The sequence below is a fragment of the Dama dama genome, chromosome 1, assembly GCF_033118175.1.
Source record: "Dama dama isolate Ldn47 chromosome 1, ASM3311817v1, whole genome shotgun sequence".
Taxonomy (NCBI): Eukaryota; Metazoa; Chordata; class Mammalia; order Artiodactyla; family Cervidae; genus Dama; species Dama dama.
This window is the reverse complement of record NC_083681.1, coordinates 34,113,576-34,135,985: the sequence shown is the minus strand read 5'-3', so window position 1 is coordinate 34,135,985 and position 22,410 is coordinate 34,113,576. Positions and strand designations below refer to the sequence as shown.

The following is a 22,410-nucleotide window of genomic DNA, read 5'->3' as shown; positions in this document are numbered from 1 at the left end:
CTCCAGTGTTCTTGGCTGGAGAATCCCAGGGACGGGGGAGCCTGGTGGGCTGCCGTCTGTGGGGTCGCACAGAGTCGGACACGACTGAAGCGACTTAGCAGCAGCAGCAGCAGCAGCAGAGTAATGGTCAGTGATGACAAATTTGCTCATGAAGGCATTACAGGAAGGAAAAGGGCTTCTCTCTTAGTAGGTGCAACACTGTAAAAATAGAATTGCATTTCAGCTAGATCAAAACGTTATTATAAATATAGCAAAGTACCGTGACTTCACTTGGGGGAGGTAACAGGAAATTATGTTATTGGGTTAAATTAGTGACCTTGTGAATGACTAGCAGTTCAACTGTCCTCTTCCTCTGAGGGGAGCCTCCCTATTTGATGTGTACTCAGTCTGTTGGGTAGTAGGATTTTTCTCTCTGTTATTTTTACCTAATGAGAGATGCTTGCAGTCAGAGAATTTTGGTTTGGTTTTTCTTGAGTCATTTGAAAAGAAGTAAAATAAGCATCTTTTTTACTTAATCCCCGAAAGGTAAAACTAAGAAGGATAGAGATTTTCTTAGTTCTTCTTTAGCTCCATTTTCCAATGAGCAGAAACAAGGAAACATGAAACACTACCTTAATTATATGTAAGGAATGAGATAGGATCCTTCTCCTGCCTAAAGAGTCATCATGTCAACTTACAATGCTTTAGAGCAGTGGTCCCCAACTTTTTTTTGGCACCAGGGACAGGTTTCATGGAAGACAATTTTTCCATAGACCAGGGAGATGGGGATGGTTTTGAGATGATTCATGCTCATTACATTTATCGGGTACTTTGTTTCTGTTATTATTACATTAGCTTAGATCACCAGGCTTCAGATCCCAGAGGTTGGGGACCCCTGGATTAGAGGGGAAAGCACTTCATTCTGTCCTTATGCCTTTCAGTAATTTTGTGACTGTTTTTTAAAAAATTATCACAAGAAAAAAAATCACAGCTGGATCTGGCCTCTGTAACATACAAACTCATAAATTTTATGTGTGGTAGAGCAGTGCAGGGAGAGGTGGGGACTGCAGGTGGTATTATTATTTTAGAAATAGTTTATTCAGACCCAAAGAATGAGACATGTCATAAATGTTTTCACACATTTTCATGTGTAAAAGCGAAGGGAGGAAGTACACCTTGGAACAACCACTAGAAACACAAATACACAGTCAGCTCTTTATTAAATAATTTTTAAAAAGCATCTATTAGATCAGTCATCAGGAAATTCAACTCATTATTTTCTTTTGTACATGTCTTTGTAATGAAGTGTCCTGGCAGAAACATGGTCTACCAGGTCAACAATTGTGATTTAGCAAGACAATTCTAAGAACATGGAATCTTTGGGTCTGCCTTGAACTACCCTTAGGTCTTGGGGCATGATCTTTGGGACCTTCATGTTCATCTGACTCATTCATGACTTCTCCCTGACAGGGCATGGACTGGTTACAGCTGCTTAAAGTCCATCTTGAAAGTCAGCTCGTAGGACTAGAGACCTTCTTTGGGTCCTTTTCATCCCAAAGATCTTTATTTGGAAACCAGAAAGAAAGATTTAAAAAAAAAGTTGTTTTTTTTTTCCTTAAATGTTTAAGTAGTTCCACTGGAGCCCAGCATCTAAAATCTGTTTCCTTTACAGTAAGAATGTTAGCTGATCACATTGACCCTGATCCCAAAGCTTAGTAGAATCCTCCCGCTCTGAAGTAGTGTCAGGCATAATAAGTTCTCTTCTCTTCTTTTAAACTACAAAGCTTTATGTCCATGGGTTAGTCCTCACTTCTTGCTCTGAGTCCCGGGGTGGTTTACCACTGGGGGACGCCATCTTGCATTGCACTCGAAGGGCGTTTCTCATGTGACGGTAATTAAGCGCCTTCCCACAGGCTGCTCCATCGAGGTGATGATGAGGCTGCCCTGAAATCCTGTTTTCTGTTGCAAGGCTCCCTACACGATGCTTTCTGGTATATGAGACAGCTCTCCTTTTAATTTTGAAGGTTGTGCCTTTTCCTTCGTCTTTGTTTTTGCCTCCGAGTACAACTGTGTGATGTAGTTTATGCAGCTCCTAGAGCGGGAAGCTGAAAGAAAAACGTGGCAAACCCAAACAGTTAGTTTGAACATTGTTGCGCCCATTTATTTAAAACACGCGGATCGCCTTGTGGATTTTGTAGGTCTGAATGTTAATGTCTTAAAAAACTCAAATCTGAAATTCACTGCTGTGTACACATGGTCTTGAATGCTCCGTTACAGCCTAATTTTCAAAAAGCCTTATGTAAACATTATGCTCATAAACCTGAAATGAGGTATATAGACATCTCTGCTATCAAATAACGGATGTGTTGCTGGGAAAAAAATACATTGCCTTTAACATGATTTCATACTGAAAGTAAAAAGGCTTATGGGATAAGAGGTTTTGGGGCAGCTCACTGAAAGCTCATGCAGCTCTGTACACGAAGTGTACAGAAGTGTCTCCAGAAGGCAATGAGCAGAAATGATAGAGTTGAAATGCTGGATTTGAGGGAGCTGAGGGAAGGAGGATGAAAGTGGGGCATCAGATCCCTGGAGACAGTGCAACCTCCCACAGCTGTGGCAATCATCCCACCCCAGGGAGTATGTATGGGGGCAAGGGACAGACCTTTCTGGGTAGGGAGTCCTGAGTGCACAGACTTATTCTATTTTTTAAATTTTAAAAAAATATTTTAGTGAAATATATTAATAGTTGATTTATAATGTGTTAATTTCTTCTATGTAAATGCTCATTTTAAACTTTCTTAAAGGTGAATTAAAGGGCTTCTGCTTGCTCAGCAGCTGAACTGAGGACTTTCTTTTCCTGCTAAAGGTTACAATTCTATTCCCACTGTTGTTGTTTTTTTGTTTTTTGAAATTTTTATTTTGTATTGGGGTATAGTGGTAAAGAACCTGCCAGCCAGTGCAGGAGACATAGGAGACACGGGTTTCATCCCTGGGTGGGAAAGATCCCCTGCAGGAGGAAATGGCAACCCACTCCAGTGTTCTTGCCTGGAAAATCCCATGGACAGCGGAGCCTGGTGGGCTACAGTCCATGGGGTCACAAAGACTTGACACAAGTGAGCAACTGAGCCCGTACATTGGGTATACCCAATTCTCAATGTTGTGATGGTTTCAGGCGAACAGCAAAGCTACACCCACTGCTCTGTTCCCCTTGCCTGGGGGAATGGGTATAGGAAACAACTCCAATTACATTATACTGACGTCATAGAAACACGTGTTGCAGTGTAACAGCCTGTAGGCAGCTGACCCACATTTCCCCTCCCACCCCGGGTCTCACACACCCCGCTCACTCGTGCCTCTCTTCCTAGTACTACAGCTAGTCTTTCTTTCCATTTCACACCTTGCTAGGTCAAAACAAAAAAAAGCCAGAGGTGTTATAAAAGAAATGGTTCTTATAAAGCCTCAAGAAAACCAATAGCAACTAGTGGCAAAGCTCACTGCATTGTCTTGCAACGTTGGGCAGGTGGAATAAGTTAATTTACACGGAGGAAACAGTGGTTGGAAGGTATAAGATTCTTGCTGTGCTATATTCCTAGCTTCTGTCTACTTTATCTTTGTCAAGAGTACACACACACACACACATGCACACACACACTGAATCTCCTTTTAGATTTTTCTTTTCATATTTTGCTTGAAGAACTGCAATAAAGTAATCCAAAAGACATGAAACATTTCTGCTTGAATTTGTTAAGCCTCATATTCATTTGCATGAGAGCTAAGTCGCATCCGTCATGTCTGACTCTCTGCAACCCCCTGGCCTGTAGCTTGCCAGGCTCTTCTGTCCATGGGATTTCCCAGGCAAGAATACTGGGGTGGGTTGCCATACCTCTGTCCAGGGGATCTTCTCCACCCAGGGGTGAAACTGCATCTCTCCTGTATCAGCAGGTGGGCTTGTCTGTTTTTACCACTAGCGCCACCTTGAAAGCCCTATACTCATTTATTCCATACGAATTTATCAGACTCCTCACTTATGATGTGGCAAGCCCTATGCTAGGATCTGAGGATACACACAGAGTAGATCCAATTGCTCACCACCTGGAGGTATATTGTAGTAGCTGGATTAATACACCAAAAATGACAGTCTGGTGGGGGAAGTTCCTCATTGGTAAAGCTGTAGATAGGATGCTGTGGTGCACAGGAGGGGTTATACAGTCCAAAATGTACCTGTGTGTGACAGCAAGGACTCAGGGATGGCTTCCCAAAGGGGCTTACATTCAGCTATGTGAACTTAACTGCTACTTTTTGTTTTTTTAGGTGTATTTCCTTAAGTTCTGTGAAATGATTCAGGTGATTTGCTTTTTCTTGTGCTAAAAATCAAACTTTGATCTTTCCTCTTCTCATGAAAGGCAACAAGTTAATGAACCTCATTTTTCATGTCTCATGTCCCATAGTTGACTTACTTTGGCCATTTTTCTCTTGGGATGATGTTTCTTCATTATTTGACCTCGATCTGTAACTTTCTAGAGTGTGCTCTGAAATCTCGCTTTCTGCAAGAAGAAAAAATTGTTATTGATTTCTGGTGCCATGGACATCATCTGTATTTAGAAATGTATGTTTGAGTAAGATGGTACCTGTTTTTATGCAATAGTAGAATTACCACTTTCTCCCCCGTATCTCATTACTTGTTAGTTCAGTAAATCATTTTTTAGTCTTTACTGTGATTCCTACAGGCACTGTACCATGCAGTATATGAGTTGCAGAAGTCAGATGACAGCATATTAGAATCAAATACTGTCTTTTTGGAAGAAACAATTCTAGTAGCACTTAAAGAAGTATGGTGGGGGAGGTATCAATGAGAGGTTTTGAAACAATACTGTGGTGATTGCCTGTTGGGTGGGTACAACTGGAAAGCCAGACCCTATATGTAGGTCTGTTTATGATAAAAATGTTAGTCCATCTGAATATCTCAAAAGACATATTAAACTAGGAAAAGCAATACTTAAAATTTTTTTTCAACTTTTTATTTTGTATTGGAGTATAGCTGATTAACAATATTGTGATGGTTTCAGGTAAACAGTGAAGGGACTCACTCAGCCATATATATATACATGTATCCATTCTCCCCCAAACTCCCCTCCCATCCAGGCTGCCACATAACGTAGAGCAGAGTCCCCTTTGCTAGACAGTGAGTCCTTGCTGGTTATCCATTTTAAACATAGCAGGATGTTCATGTCCATCCAAAACTCCCTAACTATCCCTTCCCCACATCCTAACCCCTAGTAACCATAAGTCCATTCTCTAAGTCTGTGAGTCTCTTTCTGCTTTGTCAGTGAGTTCATTTGATCATTTCTTTTTAGATTCCACACGTAAGGGATGTCATATCAAGTGCTTCACTGTGAAGGTGTGCACTGACGCCTTCTCTGTCGGGCTGACTTCACTCAGGACCACCCTCTCTAGGTCCATCCAAGTGGCCTGAGTTCATTCTTTTTAATGGCTGAGTAATATTCCATCATACAAATGTACCACATGAGAAGCAACACTTGTAAAAGGGTCAGAGCCATTCAAAGATGCATTAATAGTAGTTTGCCATAGAATGTATTACGTTCTCTGTCATTGAAGGTATATGAGACATATATGGCTAAATCATCAGGGTTCAAGAGCACCATAATGCAAGTCACATGTATAATTTACAATTTTCTAGTTGCCATCACAAAAAGTAAAAGGAAGCAGGTGAAATTGATATGTTTTATTTAACTAGTAGATTCAATGTATTGTTATTAGACATATCTTGTGTGTGTGTGTGTGTGTGTGTGTGTGTGTGTGTGAACTGAGTCTTCAAAACTGGATGTGTATTTAATCCTTACAGCACCTCTCAAGGGTGCCTAGCCACAGTTCGTGTGCTGACTAGCCATGTTATGGCTACATTGTATTGAACAGTCCAGGTCTAAATAACCACTCAGAATTAAAGAAGAGGTTTAATCTTGACACGCATTTATGGAATGAACAGAGCAGATTGTTATTCTGGATAACTTCTAAGGTCTCTTCTGTCTCTGATGTTGAGTCTATATATTTTAATAGGTATCTTCTATGCCAGCTAAATAATTTTGTTTTTGTTTCCAATGATAACTTTTAAATCAGAGTGCTTAGGAACAATTATGAACATGTGGTTGATGGAAGCTGAGTGCATTCTTAGAGAGTAAGAATGGGCCCACAAACAGTCTATTATATTCAACCCTTGACTGGTCAATCAGTCCTAGAATAGGAACTCCTTGAGGACAGGGATTTGGTCTGCCTTGTTGGCAGATGTGTTCTCAGTGCCTGGAAGAGTACCTGGCACATGATAGGTGTTCATTGAATGCTTATTGAATGAATGGATGAATATGCTCTCTATTTGGTACCCTTTTGTGAATAGAAGCATCCACAATTTAATGCCATTTCCTAGAGCTACTCTAGTTTCTCTTGGTCATGCATTCTTTGACTGTAATCCCTGGAAATTCACATCCTGCTCAGACAGATGGTATAGCATTGAATGGTACACTGCTCAGATGGTACAGTGTTGAATGGAAGAGCTTTAATTGACAGAATTTCCCTTTGGGCTGGCCAGTGGCTTTAGCATCTTGGAGCCTCTGTCAGGCTCTCTGCCCACTCACCTTTCTTCCATATCACATGTGCTTTCCGGAGTTTCATGATGAAGAGCTGGACAATGATGAACAGTATGAATATGAGGAAGGACACAAGGATCAGCAGCAGGACACCGCTCTTCTTCTTTGTCAGTCCCCCATGCTGCCGATTTGCTTCTGCAGGGAAAATGCAAGGGCTTTAGACAGGCTGAGGGGTTTTTTGATCACTGAGGAATATATACAGTATTTGCAAAATATTATGAAGGATAATAGCTGAGAGGAAAAGATGAGGGAGAGCTTTACCCTGAAGGTAAAGAGAGTCACATTATTCATTCTCTGAAAATAAGCAAACAGGAATATAAACAAAGCAATTTCATGGGATGATTTGAAAAAGGTTTTTAAGTTACATAGATATCAGGCTACTTATTTTTCATTTCTAGAGGAAATGTGAGGATACTGAAGTATAGTCAGAGGGTTCAAATTAGCTGTAAGGAATGGAGTTTTTAGCAAAGTGTAGTTATGTAGCAAGGTAAGTTACTAAGGAGTTTGAAAAACTCTGCAAATAAAATGAAATTTCATTAATATTGGCTAGGTTAAATGTGGTCCTCTATAAAGGCATCTGGAGATAAACCATATGAACTCTTAAAGATCTTTCTAGTACTCTGATTTTTTGGGCTCTACATTTGCAGAATGTCATTCAAGGTCCCCTTCATCTCAACTAACAAGCCATTAAGGAGTGCAGCTACTCAGAGAAAATTGTGCTTGGAGCTGCTAAGGCACAATCCTATGATTCAGGGAGTAGTTCTCTCTGTATATAAACAAAACAAGTTAATAAAAACAAACAGCAGTCCTGAGAAAACCATTATTGAAAAAGACACTGTGTTCACTGCAGCACTATTTACAATAGCTAGGACATGGACGCAACCTAGACGTCCATTGAGAGATGAATGGATAAAGAAATTGTGATACATATATACATATATAGTGGAATATTACTCAGCCATAAAAAGGAACACATTTGAGTCAGTGCTAATGAGTTGGATGAACCTAGAGCCTATTATGCTGAGTGAAGCAAGTCAGAAAGAGAAAAACAAATACATATATTCACACATACATATGGAATCTAGAAGGATGGTACTGATGCTTCTGTTTGCAGGGCAGCAATGGATATGCAGACATAGAGAACAGACCTATGGACACAGTGAGGGGGACACAGAGAGGGTGGGACAAATGGAGAGGGTAGAGTGGAAATATACACTACCATATGTAAAGCAGATAGCCAGTGAGAATTTGCTGTTTGATTCAGGGAACTCAAACCGGGGCCCTGTGACAACGCGAGGGATGGGATGTGGTGGGTGGTGGGAGTGAGGTTCAAGACGGAGGGGACATATGTGTACCTATGACTGATTCATGCTGATGTATGGCAGAAACCAACATAGTATTGTAAAGCAATTATCCTTCAATTAAAAAAAACAAACAGTAGTAAGATAACTGTGCTAGATTCTAGACCCATGTACATTAGTATAATATGTGTTCAGGGGTTCCGATGCTGGAGTGGTCCCTGAACTGGTCAGGAAAGGGTTCCGATGCTGGAGTGGTCCCTGAACTGGTCAGGAAAATGTTCGGCGAGGATGCTGGTCTTGAAGGATGGGTAAGGAGAAGAGTAATGTGGATTTTCTTTCATCGGGGCAGTTAGGGCAGGGCCATCAAAATGAGACAGAAAGTTATCAGAGAAAAATGTGTATTCTGGTCAGGACATCATAGAGACAGGACCACAGAGGTAGGTGGTAGAGAGCACCTATGGAGGGTTGAAGGCTCAGGCTCTGTCTACACACACACACACACACACAGAAAGGAAGGATGATACCAAGGTTTTGGGCCTGTGTGATGCTTTGGGCAAGTTGATTTTGTGGGAAAAGGTGCTGTTCAGTTTTTAGCCATGTTCAGTTTGAGGAACTGGCAGAAAATTCAGCCAGAGATACGTGGGAAATGGAATGAAACAGGGATTCTTGCTCAGGAGAATGTTCTGGAAATGCAGGTATGGAACTCTTCTGTTTGATGGCAACAGAAACACTCTTGGGAAGGGGGAAACTCTTTAAGGATTAAGGCAATAACCAGGGATGGAGAAGTAGAATCAAATCTACATAGAAAAAGTCAGAGAAGGAGGGGACATGAGCGAAGGGACACCAGGAGGAGTGGTGAGCAGAGTAACAGGACCAGACAGCAAGTCAGGGAAGCCAGGGAGATGACTAGGTCAAGGGACAGGTCAAGGGATAAGGGAATGCTTAATCAATCAAAAGGCCGAAAATAATGAGGACTGAAAAAGTCTACTGGATGTATTGATTAAGAGGTTAAAACATCAAGTGTCAGTTCTAAATAAATAAGTGTTGGGGCCTTACCAGTGGCCAAGTGAGAGACTTGAGTGGTTTGTTCTTCCTCTTCCTTGTCAATCTCTGACATACTAGAATCTTCCATTACTGCAACTAAGATGAAAGACATGAGATATACATATGACAGTGTATGTGCTATGTGGTGTATATGCACATATTCATCCCAAAGCACCTTTGGAAACCAAACTGAATGATCCTCATTCAAAACAATATCACTTTTGAACTACTGACTTCTTCCAAAAATTGTTGCAAATGGTCAGGTTCACTTTTTTTTTTTTTTTTTTAAGAAAGTCACTCAGTTGTGTCCCACTCTTTGTGACCCCATGGAGCCTGCCAGGCTCCTCTGTCCATGGGATTTCCCAGGTAAGAATATTGGAATGGGTAGCCATTTCCTTCTCCAGGGGATCTTCCCGACCCAGGGATGGAACCCGGGTCTCCTGCATTGCAGGCAGATTCTTTACCATCTGAGCCACGAGGGAAGACCTTTTTTTTTTGAGGTGAATGTTTATTGAACACTTACTCTATGCCAAACCTTAAACTGACCATTTGGTATGTATTACTTCTCACTATAGCTCTGAACAAACAGGTTTCAAGAAGCTAATTTTCTCAGTTCTATAGCAGATAAGTGGCAGAGCCAATATCAAAACTCAGAATCCCAAATTTAAAACATTATTTTATATTTCCTCCCTGAATTAGGTCTATTAGTTGAAACAGTTTTAGGATGCTTCAGGACTGAATATTGAAGAATGGTGCCCCAAGCCTGATGAATAGAAACCCTACAACCTGAAATGCACAAAGCAGTGATTTTTATGTTGAAAATCGGCTCAGTTGCCATTCAGCCCAATGCTTACTTCCTCCTTAGAAATAGGGTGTACTATGATGATTTTTGCCAAGTAAGAGAAATTATAAAAATAAGAGATCCTTTTTTTTTTCCCCCGATTTTGTTGTTTCTTTTCCCTGTCCAACCCCCGCCCCATCTGCACTCTTGGTTTGTAGCCCATTGCACAGCGCCACCATGTGGGCCCTGAGGGGAATGAAACCACCCCTTCTATTGAAAATGGGTATTATTAACAGTAATAAAATCGTAGAAATTGAAAGCTGAAAGGAATTTTAGAAACCACATTTCTTAAATCTTCTGTTCTATATGAAAAAGCAGAGGAGAAAATTGAGTTATTCAGTAGTGGTGTAAGCCGATTTAAAGACAACTAGATTCTAAACACGTTTGAAAATATTGGATTATTTAAGCAAGGGATGTGGCTCTTCCACTTCATAATATTTTCAATTTCCATCTCCTCGCAGAAAAAGTATATATGTATGTATGGTACATATGTATTTATCAGTGCTTAAAGAACCTAAACATTTACTTTTAAGTATTAGTGAAGATAAACATTTTAAAAATGTGATCTGATACTCAGAACTATGGACATGATAGTAATATGAAAGCATTTCTCCCACCACAAAATTTTAGAGAGACTCTATTTGAAACAGAAAGAGGATATGTGGGGATTCATGCCTTTCTGAATGAGGCTTACTGTCTTGTGCAAAGCACCATGACAACTGCATGCACACATTCATTCATTCGTCCATCCATTCATTCACTCACTGGATTTTGTGAGTACCTACTATTGGCAGGTATCAAGCTAGGTAAAATACAAAGATAAGTTAAATATGTGATTATTGCCCAGAGCTAATCATCTAGTGATTCACTGTTTAACAAAGCTGGGATTATAACCCAGGTTTTCTAAATTCTCCTTCATTTATAGTTCAATCCTGTCATCAAAAACTGAGTTCTTAAATATATTTTAGCACTCAGAATGTTACATTTCCATACTTCAGAGGTGTGTACAGTAAGGTTGAAAAATACGCATTTTTGCTTCTCTGTGTGTTTTTTGTTTGTTTTTTTGTTTGTTTGTTTGTTTTTACAAACCTCACTAATGATAGAAAAGGAAATTAAAAAAATAAAATGCATATGGCAAGTTGAAGAAACAAAACAGGAGCTCCCCTGGTGACTCAGTGGTTAAGAATCCGCCTGCCAGTGCAGGGGACACGGGTTTGACCCCTGATCCAGGAAGATCCCACATGCATTGGCGCTACTAAGTCTGTGCACCACAGCTATTGAGCCCAGGCTTTAGAGCCCGGGAGCTGCACCTCTGAGCCCAGAGGCCTCAGCTACTGCAGCCCAAGTGCCCTGGAGCCTGCGCTCTGGAGCAAGAGAAGCCACCGCAATGAGAGGCCCGTGCACGGCAGCTAGAGAGTAGCCCCCACTCACTGCAACTAGAGAAAGCCTGTGTGCGGCAACTAAGACCCAGCACAGCCAAAATAAAGAAGTAAAATTATAAAAACAAAACAAAGCTATCTGAGTTCTTGACAACCAAGTAACTGATGAGCCTTCAAGGGTGATTTTGTTATTCAGTGACAACAGCAAATCTCCAGATCCTGCGTTTTGTGCTTTGCTGTTATCAAGTCTTTATTTTGTGTTTGGTCTGTTTTAGATGGAAAAACAAAGAAGTGAGTCTTTTATAAATGAATTCAACCTTGCCTTTCACCACAGAGGGATTCAGATGTCACAGTTGTGTGTGCATGCATGTGTGTGTGTGTGAGAGAGAGAGAGTGAGAACTTAAAAGGTGTTAGTTACCCTGAAGCCCCTCCCACTAGCTGAACTCTCCGAGTATGGTACTTCTGGTCACCATAAAGCTGGAACCAGTTGGAAGGAGCCTTATATGGTCTTTTACAAATTACAAGAAAAAAACCTTCTTGAAACTTAGAATGGGAAAAGTGACTTTCCCAGAGAATCATGATTTTTTTTTTTTAAGTTTTAATGTTTTTGATACTTACCAGTGCTATTGGGCTGCTGAGGGTCTTGAGAGGATAGAGAGCTCGTCTCCAGGGCAGCTGAAGTTGTCTCTTGATCAGCAACTAGGAAAGGGGAAAAACAGAATTCCGCAACTACAGAGAGCAATTTTATCCACATTGTGCTCAGTACAGCAGATTGGAGAATATGCTTGCTTGCTACCTGCTTGTGGAGGTTCTGCAGAAACCTCAGAATTAGGTGTTCTGCAGCCCTTGTGCTGGTGTTTGAATCTACATCCCGCTGATTGTCCATCTGCTAAACTGCCTGGCTTAGAAGCGTAGCAGGCTGGACCTCTGTGGAGCGGTGCATTGGGCAGTGGTTGGCAGAGACTGTTCATCTCTATCTGTATCTACCTATTAATACTTATCAATCTCTCTGTCTGTCTACTTAATCGTTTATCTACCTGCCTATTTATTAGGTGGCTTTGGAGTCAGCGTCAGAGTGGGCTGAATTCCAGTGCTGCTCCTCGCCTGCCACTGATTAAGTTTGGACCAGGTTCCTAATCTCTCATATGCAAGGCTTTCCCTTACCTGTAAAATGGAGATACTAATATCTTTTGGAGTTTTTTGGTGAGGATAAATGATTTCATTTGTATGACATGTGTAGCCCCAAACCTGACTATTCATTAAGAGGCTTACTATGTGCTATTGCAGACTATAAAAGCAATGGTTAGGAATGTATCTAGAGGTTCAATTTGGCATAGGTTTGATCATCAACAAACAGGCCTGCAACCAGGGAGCTTATAAAAACAATACCTGTTAATTTACAAATATTGCTACTGATCTGTAATATCTTTATAGAATCTGTGAGTGCTTTTCAGTCTTTCATTTAATCAAAGGATTTTCCTATGGCTTTGTAAATTATTTTCTTAGTCAAACACTAAATATTTAAAACTATAAAAATGCTTGAATCACATGCCAGGGGCTCTGAGAAAAGAAGAACCACTAAGGAGACACTAGAGAAATAGTAAAACAGATCATAAGGCTAAAGTGAGCTCTGTGGCCACAAAGAGGCCAGAGAAAATTGAAGAGAGGAGAAGTTGCCGGCAGTGAAAAGCTTGAAGACAAGTCAAATAGAAGAGCTAGAAGCAGAGTACAAGATAAGGATAATGTGGCAACTACAGAGAATAAAATGTATCAATAATGATTAAGATCTAGAATAATGTATACTATGTGAGTTCATATAATTACACAGTTAAGTACAAAACAGGTTATGTGTATATGACTATATTCTATACACATGGTATATATTGTGTGTATATATATATATGTATGTGTGTATATGTATATGTGTGTATATATATATGTATGTATATATGTGTATATATGGCATATATATATATGCCATAGTGTATGTATACAATTGTGCACATATATATTCAATAGTCTGTGTATGTGTATATATACACACAAATATATATATATATACATACACACACACACTGTATATGTATAGAACTATGGTCATCCAGGAGGAGAAACTGTGATTTCTCCTTCAGCAGTAATTTTGGGAGATGGTTTGAACAATTGCCGAAAACTGAAATATATTTATTGATATTGTTGGTTCTTTTATTTAAAATCTGAACACCTTTCAGAGCCATGTAGGTAAAAGAAGCCTCCTTTTCTCTTTGGTGACCCTCCCGCCTCCCCATGTGCCCTAGGCTCCCTTCCACGGCCGGGGGCGGGAGGTGAAGAGGGGGATGAATGACAGAGAGGAAAGAATATTTACGTCAGTTTACAGTTCCGCCCAGTCTGGGGGCCCTTGATTCTTCTAGACCCAGCTTCCTCAAGACCCACTTTTGGTTTGGTGAGAAAGTGACCGGCGGAGAACACGGGGAGTGAGTGGGGAGTTGTTAACCACAGCGCCAGCCCCCACAGAGCAGTTTCTCACAGTGAGGTTCCTGCTGGCAAGCACCTTCCTCATCAGTTATTTCATTTGATGCAGAGCTTTCTCAACAAACTCAGGGTCACCCAGCAGCTTCCTCTTTCACTAGTGTGAGGGAATGCTTATCCTTCAGGAATCTCTTTTCACACTGAGAGTGCTCACTTGTGTCCGACTCTTTGCGACCCCATGGACTAGCCCACCAGGCTCCTCTGTCCACAGGATTCTTCAGACAAGAGTACTGGAGTGGGTTGCCATTCCCTTCTCCAGGGTCACACTGAGAAGTACCTTATAAAGTAATGAAGGTTGGAGTCCTGTGAATGATAGATGTGTGATGCCTGCTACTTCTCAGAAGCTGATTCTTGGCTCAAAACGTTTTATATAGTTTTTAGTCCTTAAACCTTTGGTGATGGGATCAGGGAACAGAGATTCTGAAAATGGAGGCAACTCCTCTTCACATTTAATGTTTGATTTCTTTTCATTTTTATTCTTAATTTTTGGTGTTCTGCTTAGAATATTTTTTAAAGATTTTTTTCCATGTGGATCATTTTTTTAAGTCTTTATTGAATTTGTTACAATACTGCTTGTTTAATGTTTTGATTTTCTGACTGCGAGGCATGTGGGATCTTACCTCCCCAACCAGGGACTGAACCTGCATACCCTGCATCGGAAGCCAAACTCTTAACCAGTGGGCCACCAGGGAAGTCCCTGCTCAGAATATTCACATGGGTAGACTATGCTCTCTAAAACAGTTATAACAAAATAAATCTAAAGCATAGTCATGACTTAATGTGGGTACATGATTGTTAACATACAATGATATTGCCAAGTTTAGATTTATTTCAGTTAGTTTTATCCCCTTGGGGATTAAGTACAGAGATGTAGTAAGCTTCACATGGTCTCTCCAAAAACATGACTGCAATAAAACTATCTTAGGTCAAGTCATGCCAGCTGTCATGATCAAAAAACAAGCATGACCCCGCTTGCGTATGGCACTCTGTTAGGCTTTCTCCACAACTGGCATTCTTCTGTGTTGGAACAGTAACTCTGTCGCCCAGCTGGAGAAAGTTCAATCATGAAAGAAATTTGTAATTTAAAAAAGCTTTGTGGACAGTGAGCTCACTCTGAAGGACTTTTCCTACTCCATTTCATCTTGTTTGATAGTGTGATATAAGGTAAATTTAAGATAATCAAAGACAGCCATTGGTGGTTCTTACCCAAATCTTCAAACCGATAAGGTGCTACCAGTTTTCTTCCTTGCAGGCCTTTGTGTCGGATAATGCAACTTACTGTTGAGTTTTTGCCATATGTGTGGACTGTCAGTGTGCTGGTGCTATTACACTTCTTCCCATCAGTTTCATATTCATGGTGGGTTTCACCTGTGAAGCAATTTAAAGTGGTGTGTGAGGTCGTGACAGTTTAATGCTATTGGGTGGCATGGTTCTCTGAGAAACCAATGGCCTTGACATCTTGGCAAACCTGTTAGACTTCTAACCTCACTCTAATTTCCCTCAGCCACCTGGGATGTGCTTGGCCCCATTCCCAAAGAGAAGCAGATGAACAAGAGTGGATAATTTCCTATAAACCCTGCACTACTGGAGAAAAAAAAATCCAAAGCTTATCATGGTTACACAAGAAAGACAGCCCAATGTGGAACACAAAGACCCAAGACCTTACTCAGATTGAATGAATAAGGCAGATTAAAGAGAGGTCTAGAATTGGCAGTGGACTGAACCTACGGTTACATAAAATTGAATGAAATGTATGTTGAAATGTAAACAAACTGGAATCAGTTCCCAAGCATGACAGTTGGTTTTCCTTTTCAGTTAAAAGCCTCAAAGCTTAGGTTTTTGTTGTTGTTGCCGTTATCAAAATAATTTTATCTGCCACAGAGAGTATGACATGATACTCCATTGTTCAAGCAAGATCTTATCTGCTCCAATTGCATGTATTATGTTAAATATATTTTTTTAGAAATGTCATTATTTATTTGGCTGTGGCAGGTCTTGGTTCTGGCCTGTGGGATCTTTAGTTGAGTCATGCAGAATGTTTAGTTGCAGCGTGTGGGATCTAGTTCCCTGATTAGGGATTGAACCCTGGACCCCCAGCATTGGGAGCACAGAGTCTTCGCCGCTGAACCACCAGGGAAGTCCTAAACATATTTTCAATTCTGTGTCTGATAGAAAGTTTATGCTTGGAGGTACAGGTAATAGCTATATTATGCCTTTTATGAAATTTTGTCGTTGTTGTTGAGTCACTGGGTTGTGTCTGACTCTTTGCAACCCCATGGACTGCAGCCTGTCAGTCCTCCCTGTCTCTCACGATCTTCCAGAGTTTGCCCACGTTCATGTCCATTGAATCAGTGATGCTCTGCAACCATCTTATCCTCTCCCGCCCTTCATAAAATGAAATTTTACAAAGCCTTTGTTGTTGTTGTTCAGTCACTCAGTTGTGTCTGACCCTGTGACCCCATGGACTGCAGCATGCGAGGCTTCCCTGTCCTTCACTATCTCTCAGAGTTTGCTCAAACTCATGACCATTGAGTCTATGAAACCATAATATTTAATACATGTACCATTTTAGGTTACTGCCTTGTTTTAAACAAAAGCATGTAACCATGCTGTTTGTGTTGAGGCTTTCAAGAATAAGGCATAGTATCGACTGGTTAATAAGGCTAATTTGTCTGGAAAAGGATGGATGAAATATTGAATGGGGTTTTCTGGCACTTTCTGCCACCAGAGGGTGCCAGAACATTGAAAAAATTCCTTAAAAATATAAATAGGAAGGAAAACAAAGGAGAAAAGAGAATGGTTTCTTCACTTACCATAGAGCTCCATGCCATCCCCTAAAAGCCAGGTTATCCGTGGAGGGGGCTTGGTTCTCACGGTGGAGCATTTCATAATGACGTGTTCTTCTCCATTGTGCGTTTTGATAACTGAAACTTGCAGGGTTGGCATGACAGGAGTTGCTAGAAGAAAATTGATTTTTCTGTGCTTAATTAGCTGGTCTACATATCTCAGCAAAGCACAGAGCCTAATAATCTGTAGGGATCATTGTAGGGGATGGTCTAAATAACGGCATATTTTTTCATTTGACCTTTCTCAGAATATAGTTAAGGGGCTTTTATGTACTTGTAAAGCTACACTGGCTGTTATCAGAATATTTGTCACCCAGTGTGTGATTAGTCTCTGGAAATTCCCAAGCAGACTGTGTTACAAGAGTAATTCTTAAATTTTATAGATGAGTGCATTTGAGTGGTAAAACACTAGGTGAGGAATAGAAGCTGGAATTCTGGTCCCATCTCTGTCACCAACTATTTGTAAGAACTTGGGTAAGTCCCACAACCTCTTGGTGTATCAGTTTCCTTGTCTGAGACATGAAGGAGTTGGTTTATGAGTTGGCTGTTTGAGCTCTAAACTTTCGTGAGTATAGGACTCACCTCAGTATAAGTTACTTCTGTCCCCTCCGCCCATCAAAGAGGCATTTCTCTAAAGGGCCCATCAGCCTGATTTCTTTTTACTTCTGTCCAGGAAAGTTTTTTCAGATAGGCTTATGTCATCTTCTCTGTTCTACCTCACACTGTGGGGTACAGAATGGGACCCTTTAACGTCTATTTACTCATCCGTCTGCCATTAAGACATTATGAAGTCACTTCCAAGTATGTACCAGATGCTGGCAATACAGATGTGGGAAAGATGAGGCCCCTCAAAGAGGGGCATGGTGATAGAAGCAGCCCCCTAAACTGTTCACTGAAAGATCACGTGTCAGGTGCAATGACAGAGGTAGGCATGGGGTGTTCTGAGAGGTGTTCTGAGAGCCCCAGTAGAGCACAGACCTGGCCTGACCCAGAGTGATGTTGAGGGTGACCAGCAACATGAGGGAAAGGTGACCCCAAAGCTGAGTCTCATTGCTTCTCAGAACCCCTAGGGAGCCACTCCTTCCCAGAGACTTTGTCACTGTGCCTTTACTTTATGGCAGGTACCACACTCAACTAATGCAAGAAGAGGAGTCTTAGGAAATCCTTGTGTGATATGTAGAATTATGGTATTTAGAGATCAATAAAAAGCAATGTTTTAAATTGATCTGTTCTGCTACAAGCAAAAAAGTCAAGATACTAAGACTTAACACTGAACACAAAGGACCATCTGCAGAACTGAGCAAGTTCCAGCTGTCACTTCCTAGCCAAGCCTCCCAACCCCATCCCCCAACAGAAGAGAGGAACTTGTTTTGCAGAGGGTGTGAGCCGAATGTCCAGCAGAGTTACATCTGAATATATTCTATCTTAGGATATGCTGTCAGAAGTTTCCGCTAGATGTGTGTATGTGTTTCGCCTTCCTGAACAAGTGTGCAAACTCCTTGTGGGCAGAGATTGTGCCTAATTCATCTTTGTTTCCTTGCAGCCCAGCACAGTGCCTGGCACAGAGTCACAGTTCAGCCAGTACGAATTCTCTTTCCTTTTAGTTCCCTGCAGAGAAAATTTAGTTGATGCCAAAGACGATTTTCACAAACTCACATTTAGTCTGGGACTTGCCACTCAAACTGCTCCTTTCTTTTTCTCTCAACGAAGATGGCAGAGGTGCCAGGAAATGCCTTGCTGCAGGCAACACTTTTTAATTATAATATTGAGCTTAAAAATGATAAACCCCATTCCTAAGTGTACTGCTCCCAGGCTGGGTTTACTGGCTTTCAGGCACCTACCTAACACGATCACTTTCACTTCCTTTGTTCTCACGGACTTGCCGTAGTGCAGACACTTGTACACGCCTTCATCATGCTGTGTTACATTCAGCACGCTGATGGAGAGCTGATCGGAGGAGTGATGAAGAAGCTGGTATCTGGAACTTTTTAGAGCTGTACAAGAGGGAACAAGAGTTGTTATAAGGAGAGGTATCAGATGAATGCAGACTCTCAGTGGATGGATTTTTCACAGGAATAGCTTTTGATTATCACACTTTAAGGGGATGGATGTCGCATCTTTGACTGAACTGCCTTCCAGATTCTAGTGTTACCAGCTGGAGACTTCTCAATAGTTCAAAGTTAGTTTAGGAAATAACGTGTTTTGATACTAGGTGAAATAAGCAGTTTGTTTTATTTATGCTGGTAGGAAGTTATGAACCCTGGGCTGGCAAAGGGTTCAGGTGGCAGGAGGATGTTAAATAATTTTTTTTTTACATTATGTAAATACCCCAGTGTAATTTGTCTTAGAAATCCACTTCTCTGTCTTGTCATACACAGCATTGTGATGCAATTATACTCCAATTAAATTTTAAAAAAACTATTGGAAAGCTATCCATAATTATCACTATTTAAATTTTGTAGTTATATGAATAAGATTGGAACAAAAATAGTTGTCAAATTGATTTGATGACAAAGCTGTAAAATATCTACTGTTCTTACAATTTCATATGACAGTGAATAACTGAGATATTTTTAGAAGAAAACTTCATTATTATTTGAAGTTTCCCAAAGAGTATGTAGTACTTTCAAATGTTTAGGGAATGGCAAAAATAAACAAAAGCAACAACAAAGCAAAAAAAAAAAAAAAAACAAAAAACCCACAAGAACATAAAACCTCCCACAGTTCCAGAAAGTTCTAGCCAACAGCAAGTATTCCTTTTGATTCTGTCTTGATCTGGGATTTCCATCTCAAGTCAAAGGTCCCTTAACGAATCAGGCTCCTGAAATGAGTGGTTTTCTTTGTTTCTTTTTTTTCTAATGTTAAGATTTATAATGTGAACAAGCCTAAAATAGTTAAACCTCAGTTGGCTGACCAAGGAAGGTTGTTTCTCATCTGAAATAATGGTTATGGTGTCCTGGGACACTGATGTTACCTGGGCTGGAATCCAGGTGTTCTCAGCCTCAGCACTACTGACATTTGAATCCATAATTCTCTGTTGATTGGGGGTACGGGGGGCTACACTCTGCATTATGCAGTGTTTAGCAGTGTCTCTGGCCTCTCTCACTAGAGTCCAGATCCCCATGCCTTTCCTTGGTTATAACAACCAAAACTATCACATTGCCAAATATGCTCTGGAGGGCAAAAATATACCCTTGAGAGAGAACCAATACGCTAGATCAGGGCATTTGAGAATGTCCATCTTCTCCCAGTATTATTCTTGTTATTTACTCGGTCGTGTCCGACTCTTTGTGACTGCATGGACCATAGCCCGCCAGGCTCCTCTGTCTGTAGAATTTCCCAGGCAAGAATACTGGAGTGGGTTGCTATAGCTTTCTCCAGGGGATCGTCCCAACCCAGGGACTGAACTTGCATCTCCTGCATTGGCAGATGGATTCTTTACTGCTGAGCCACTGGGAAGCCCAGTTTAACCAAAACAAAGCAACAGAAAGCATTATTTAACAGAATTCTCTCTCCTTAAAGGTTTCCCCTCAACTTTTATCGATTAATATGTACTTATTGTATTGGAATCTAGTTGGTTTAGCTTAAAATAATATATTCAGTTATTTTACAGTGAGCCTATCAATGTTTAATCATATTTTCTAAAGCACATCAAGTTTTTCTAGAGGGTCTGCTTTTACAAAGCAGAATGAAATTTGCTGTGTTGGATACTTTTCTAAGCATTTGGTAATTAGGAGTATTAAATGGAGGTATAAAATGGTCTCATTATCAGGACATCCCTGGTGGTCCAGTGGTTAAGATTTTGCCCTCCAATGCAGTGGATACAGATTCGATCCCTGGTCAGGAAGCTAAAATCCCACATGCCTTGGGGTCAAAAAACCAAATGATAAAAACAGAAGCAATATTGAAACAAATTCAATAAAGACTTTTAAAATGGTCCACATTAAAAAAAAAAAAAACTTTAAAAATCCAGAGTTTAAAAAAATTGTCTCATTATAAAGAAGGGTTTCATAAAATACTTCCCAAAGAGACGAACTAAATAGATTTTAAAAAATCCCTTCCCACAAGGAAAAAAAAAAAAGCTGTGACCACGTGAGGTGACAGATATTAGCTAAACTTATTGTGGTATTCTTTTCCAATTTTTACATATATCAAAACATTATATGGTACACATTAAACCAATACAATGTTATATGTCAATTATATTGTAATAAAATTGGAGGGAAAAAGAGTTCCCTCTCATCTTAGGCATCTAGGACTCAGTGCGTGTTTGTGAGAGAGGAAGGCTGCTGTCCTTTTCAGAGTAAAACGTGCGATCAATTCCTATTGCTCAGTGATCCTGAGTTTTTGTTAAGACCGTTGGGAGAAGGGGAGCCAGCTTGGGGTGGGCCTTGATGTGTGACTCTGGGTTGCTCAGGTGGAAAACGGAGCTCCTGTCTGTAGAAGTGGGGTGACGTGTTGGCTGCCCGAGGACCATGGGCCCCCCATCTGTCTGTCTGCTGCCGTCTATCATTGTGCTGTGGGTGGTTTCGTGGTCATTAAGAGTCAAAAAGTGACCTGGGGGTTAGGTGGGATGGCGGAAACGGGCTTTGTCATTTGAGCCCCCTTTACCAGCCATGCTGGTGGGGTTTCCATTTCAGACTTCCTGCCAGAAAAAAAGCAGCCGTGTGTAAAACACAGGCTCCTGGGTGCGATTTACATCTCACAGTAGGTGGGGCCAAGCCCACCATTGGGGTGACTCATGCTGACTTTTTGGCCCACCAGCCTGTCTGTCTGGAAAGTCCGTCAGGTTGAGGTCTGGCGGTGGTTTCTTTCTTCTTCACTTACCAGGTTGTTCATTGAAGAAAATGGTGAAGCCCGAGGGGGCCAGCCACTGCAGAGAGGTGGTCTCCTGAGAAACGGTACAGTTTAGAGTGAGCGTCTGGCCTTCCTCTATGGGGACAGTTTCCATGTGGTGGGTCCGAAAGGCCTCTGTGGAGGAAGAGAATTGGGGACCGTCAGACTGGCATGGGCCACACTGCAACTGAATTGAGGCAAGGGCTTAGACTTGAGGCAGCCTCGTTCATCATTTGGTCATTTGTATACATTTGTTAGAGAAACAGAACCTAAAGTCCACACCAAAAACTGCAAGGAGAGGAGGGAAGCAGTGTGCTAGAGCAATCAAGATGTCTCCCGAAGGAGTATGAATGAAGTGGGTTGGGTTTTGATGAAAGGAAAGCTGAACATCTGTGAGGCACTTGCCTTGCCACATGCTGGAAATTGTGTCTTCCATGTTACCGATATTGAACTCAACTTTCAAACTAACGCTCTAAAGTAGCAGTTCCCAACCTTTTTGGCACCAGGGGCTGGTTTCGTGGAAGACAATTTTTCCATGGAGGCAGGGGCAATGGTTTCAGGATGATTCAGGCGCATTACAATATTGTGCACTCTATTATTATTACATCAGCTCCACCTCAAACCATCAGGCATTAGATCCCAGAGGTTGGGTGTCCCTGCTCTAAAGGAAGAGTGATTTTGCTCACTTGATGATGAGGGAGTAGAGGTCCAAGGTCACAGAGGTCCTCAAGGTGGCACTGGTGCCTAGGTCTGTGGGCTTCTAAGCCCATGCTTATATAACTGGGTCAGACTACCTAAGTGATGAGACCCCAGAAGATTTGGCCTTTCTGGCCTCTGTTTATAAAAGGGCTGACTCATGTCTTCAAGAACAGTTGGTGGCAGAGGTGGGGGGTGTCTCAGATTCTAAGAATGTTATGTCCTCTGGGGCTATTGTGAATTATGGAGCTGCTCTTCCTGGGGAGTAGGTAAGTCCCTGGGGTGGAAGAGCTTCTCCACCA

The 22,410-nt window shown here is 41.2% G+C and overlaps 1 protein-coding gene across 3 annotated transcripts in view; it reads right to left on the bottom strand.

Moving 5' to 3' along the window:
• Positions 1-1,180: 1,180 nt before the first annotated feature.
• CRTAM (cytotoxic and regulatory T cell molecule) overlaps positions 1,181-22,410 on the bottom strand; it is a 28,099-nt gene continuing 6,869 nt past the window's right edge. For 2 of the 3 annotated variants that reach the window (XM_061146242.1, XM_061146248.1), the window contains exons 2-10: positions 21,404-21,547; positions 18,418-18,570; positions 16,544-16,687; positions 14,937-15,098; positions 11,823-11,903; positions 8,996-9,079; positions 6,627-6,773; positions 4,437-4,523; positions 1,181-2,084 (exon numbers count right to left, since the gene is read on the bottom strand). In XM_061146242.1, coding sequence (XP_061002225.1) covers positions 1,954-2,084; positions 4,437-4,523; positions 6,627-6,773; positions 8,996-9,079; positions 11,823-11,903; positions 14,937-15,098; positions 16,544-16,687; positions 18,418-18,570; positions 21,404-21,547 — 1,133 coding nt within the window. In that variant the 3' untranslated portion in view covers positions 1,181-1,953. The remainder of the gene's footprint in view (positions 2,085-4,436; positions 4,524-6,626; positions 6,774-8,995; positions 9,080-11,822; positions 11,904-14,936; positions 15,099-16,543; positions 16,688-18,417; positions 18,571-21,403; positions 21,548-22,410) is intronic. The other variant, XM_061146250.1, reaches the window with a different exon arrangement.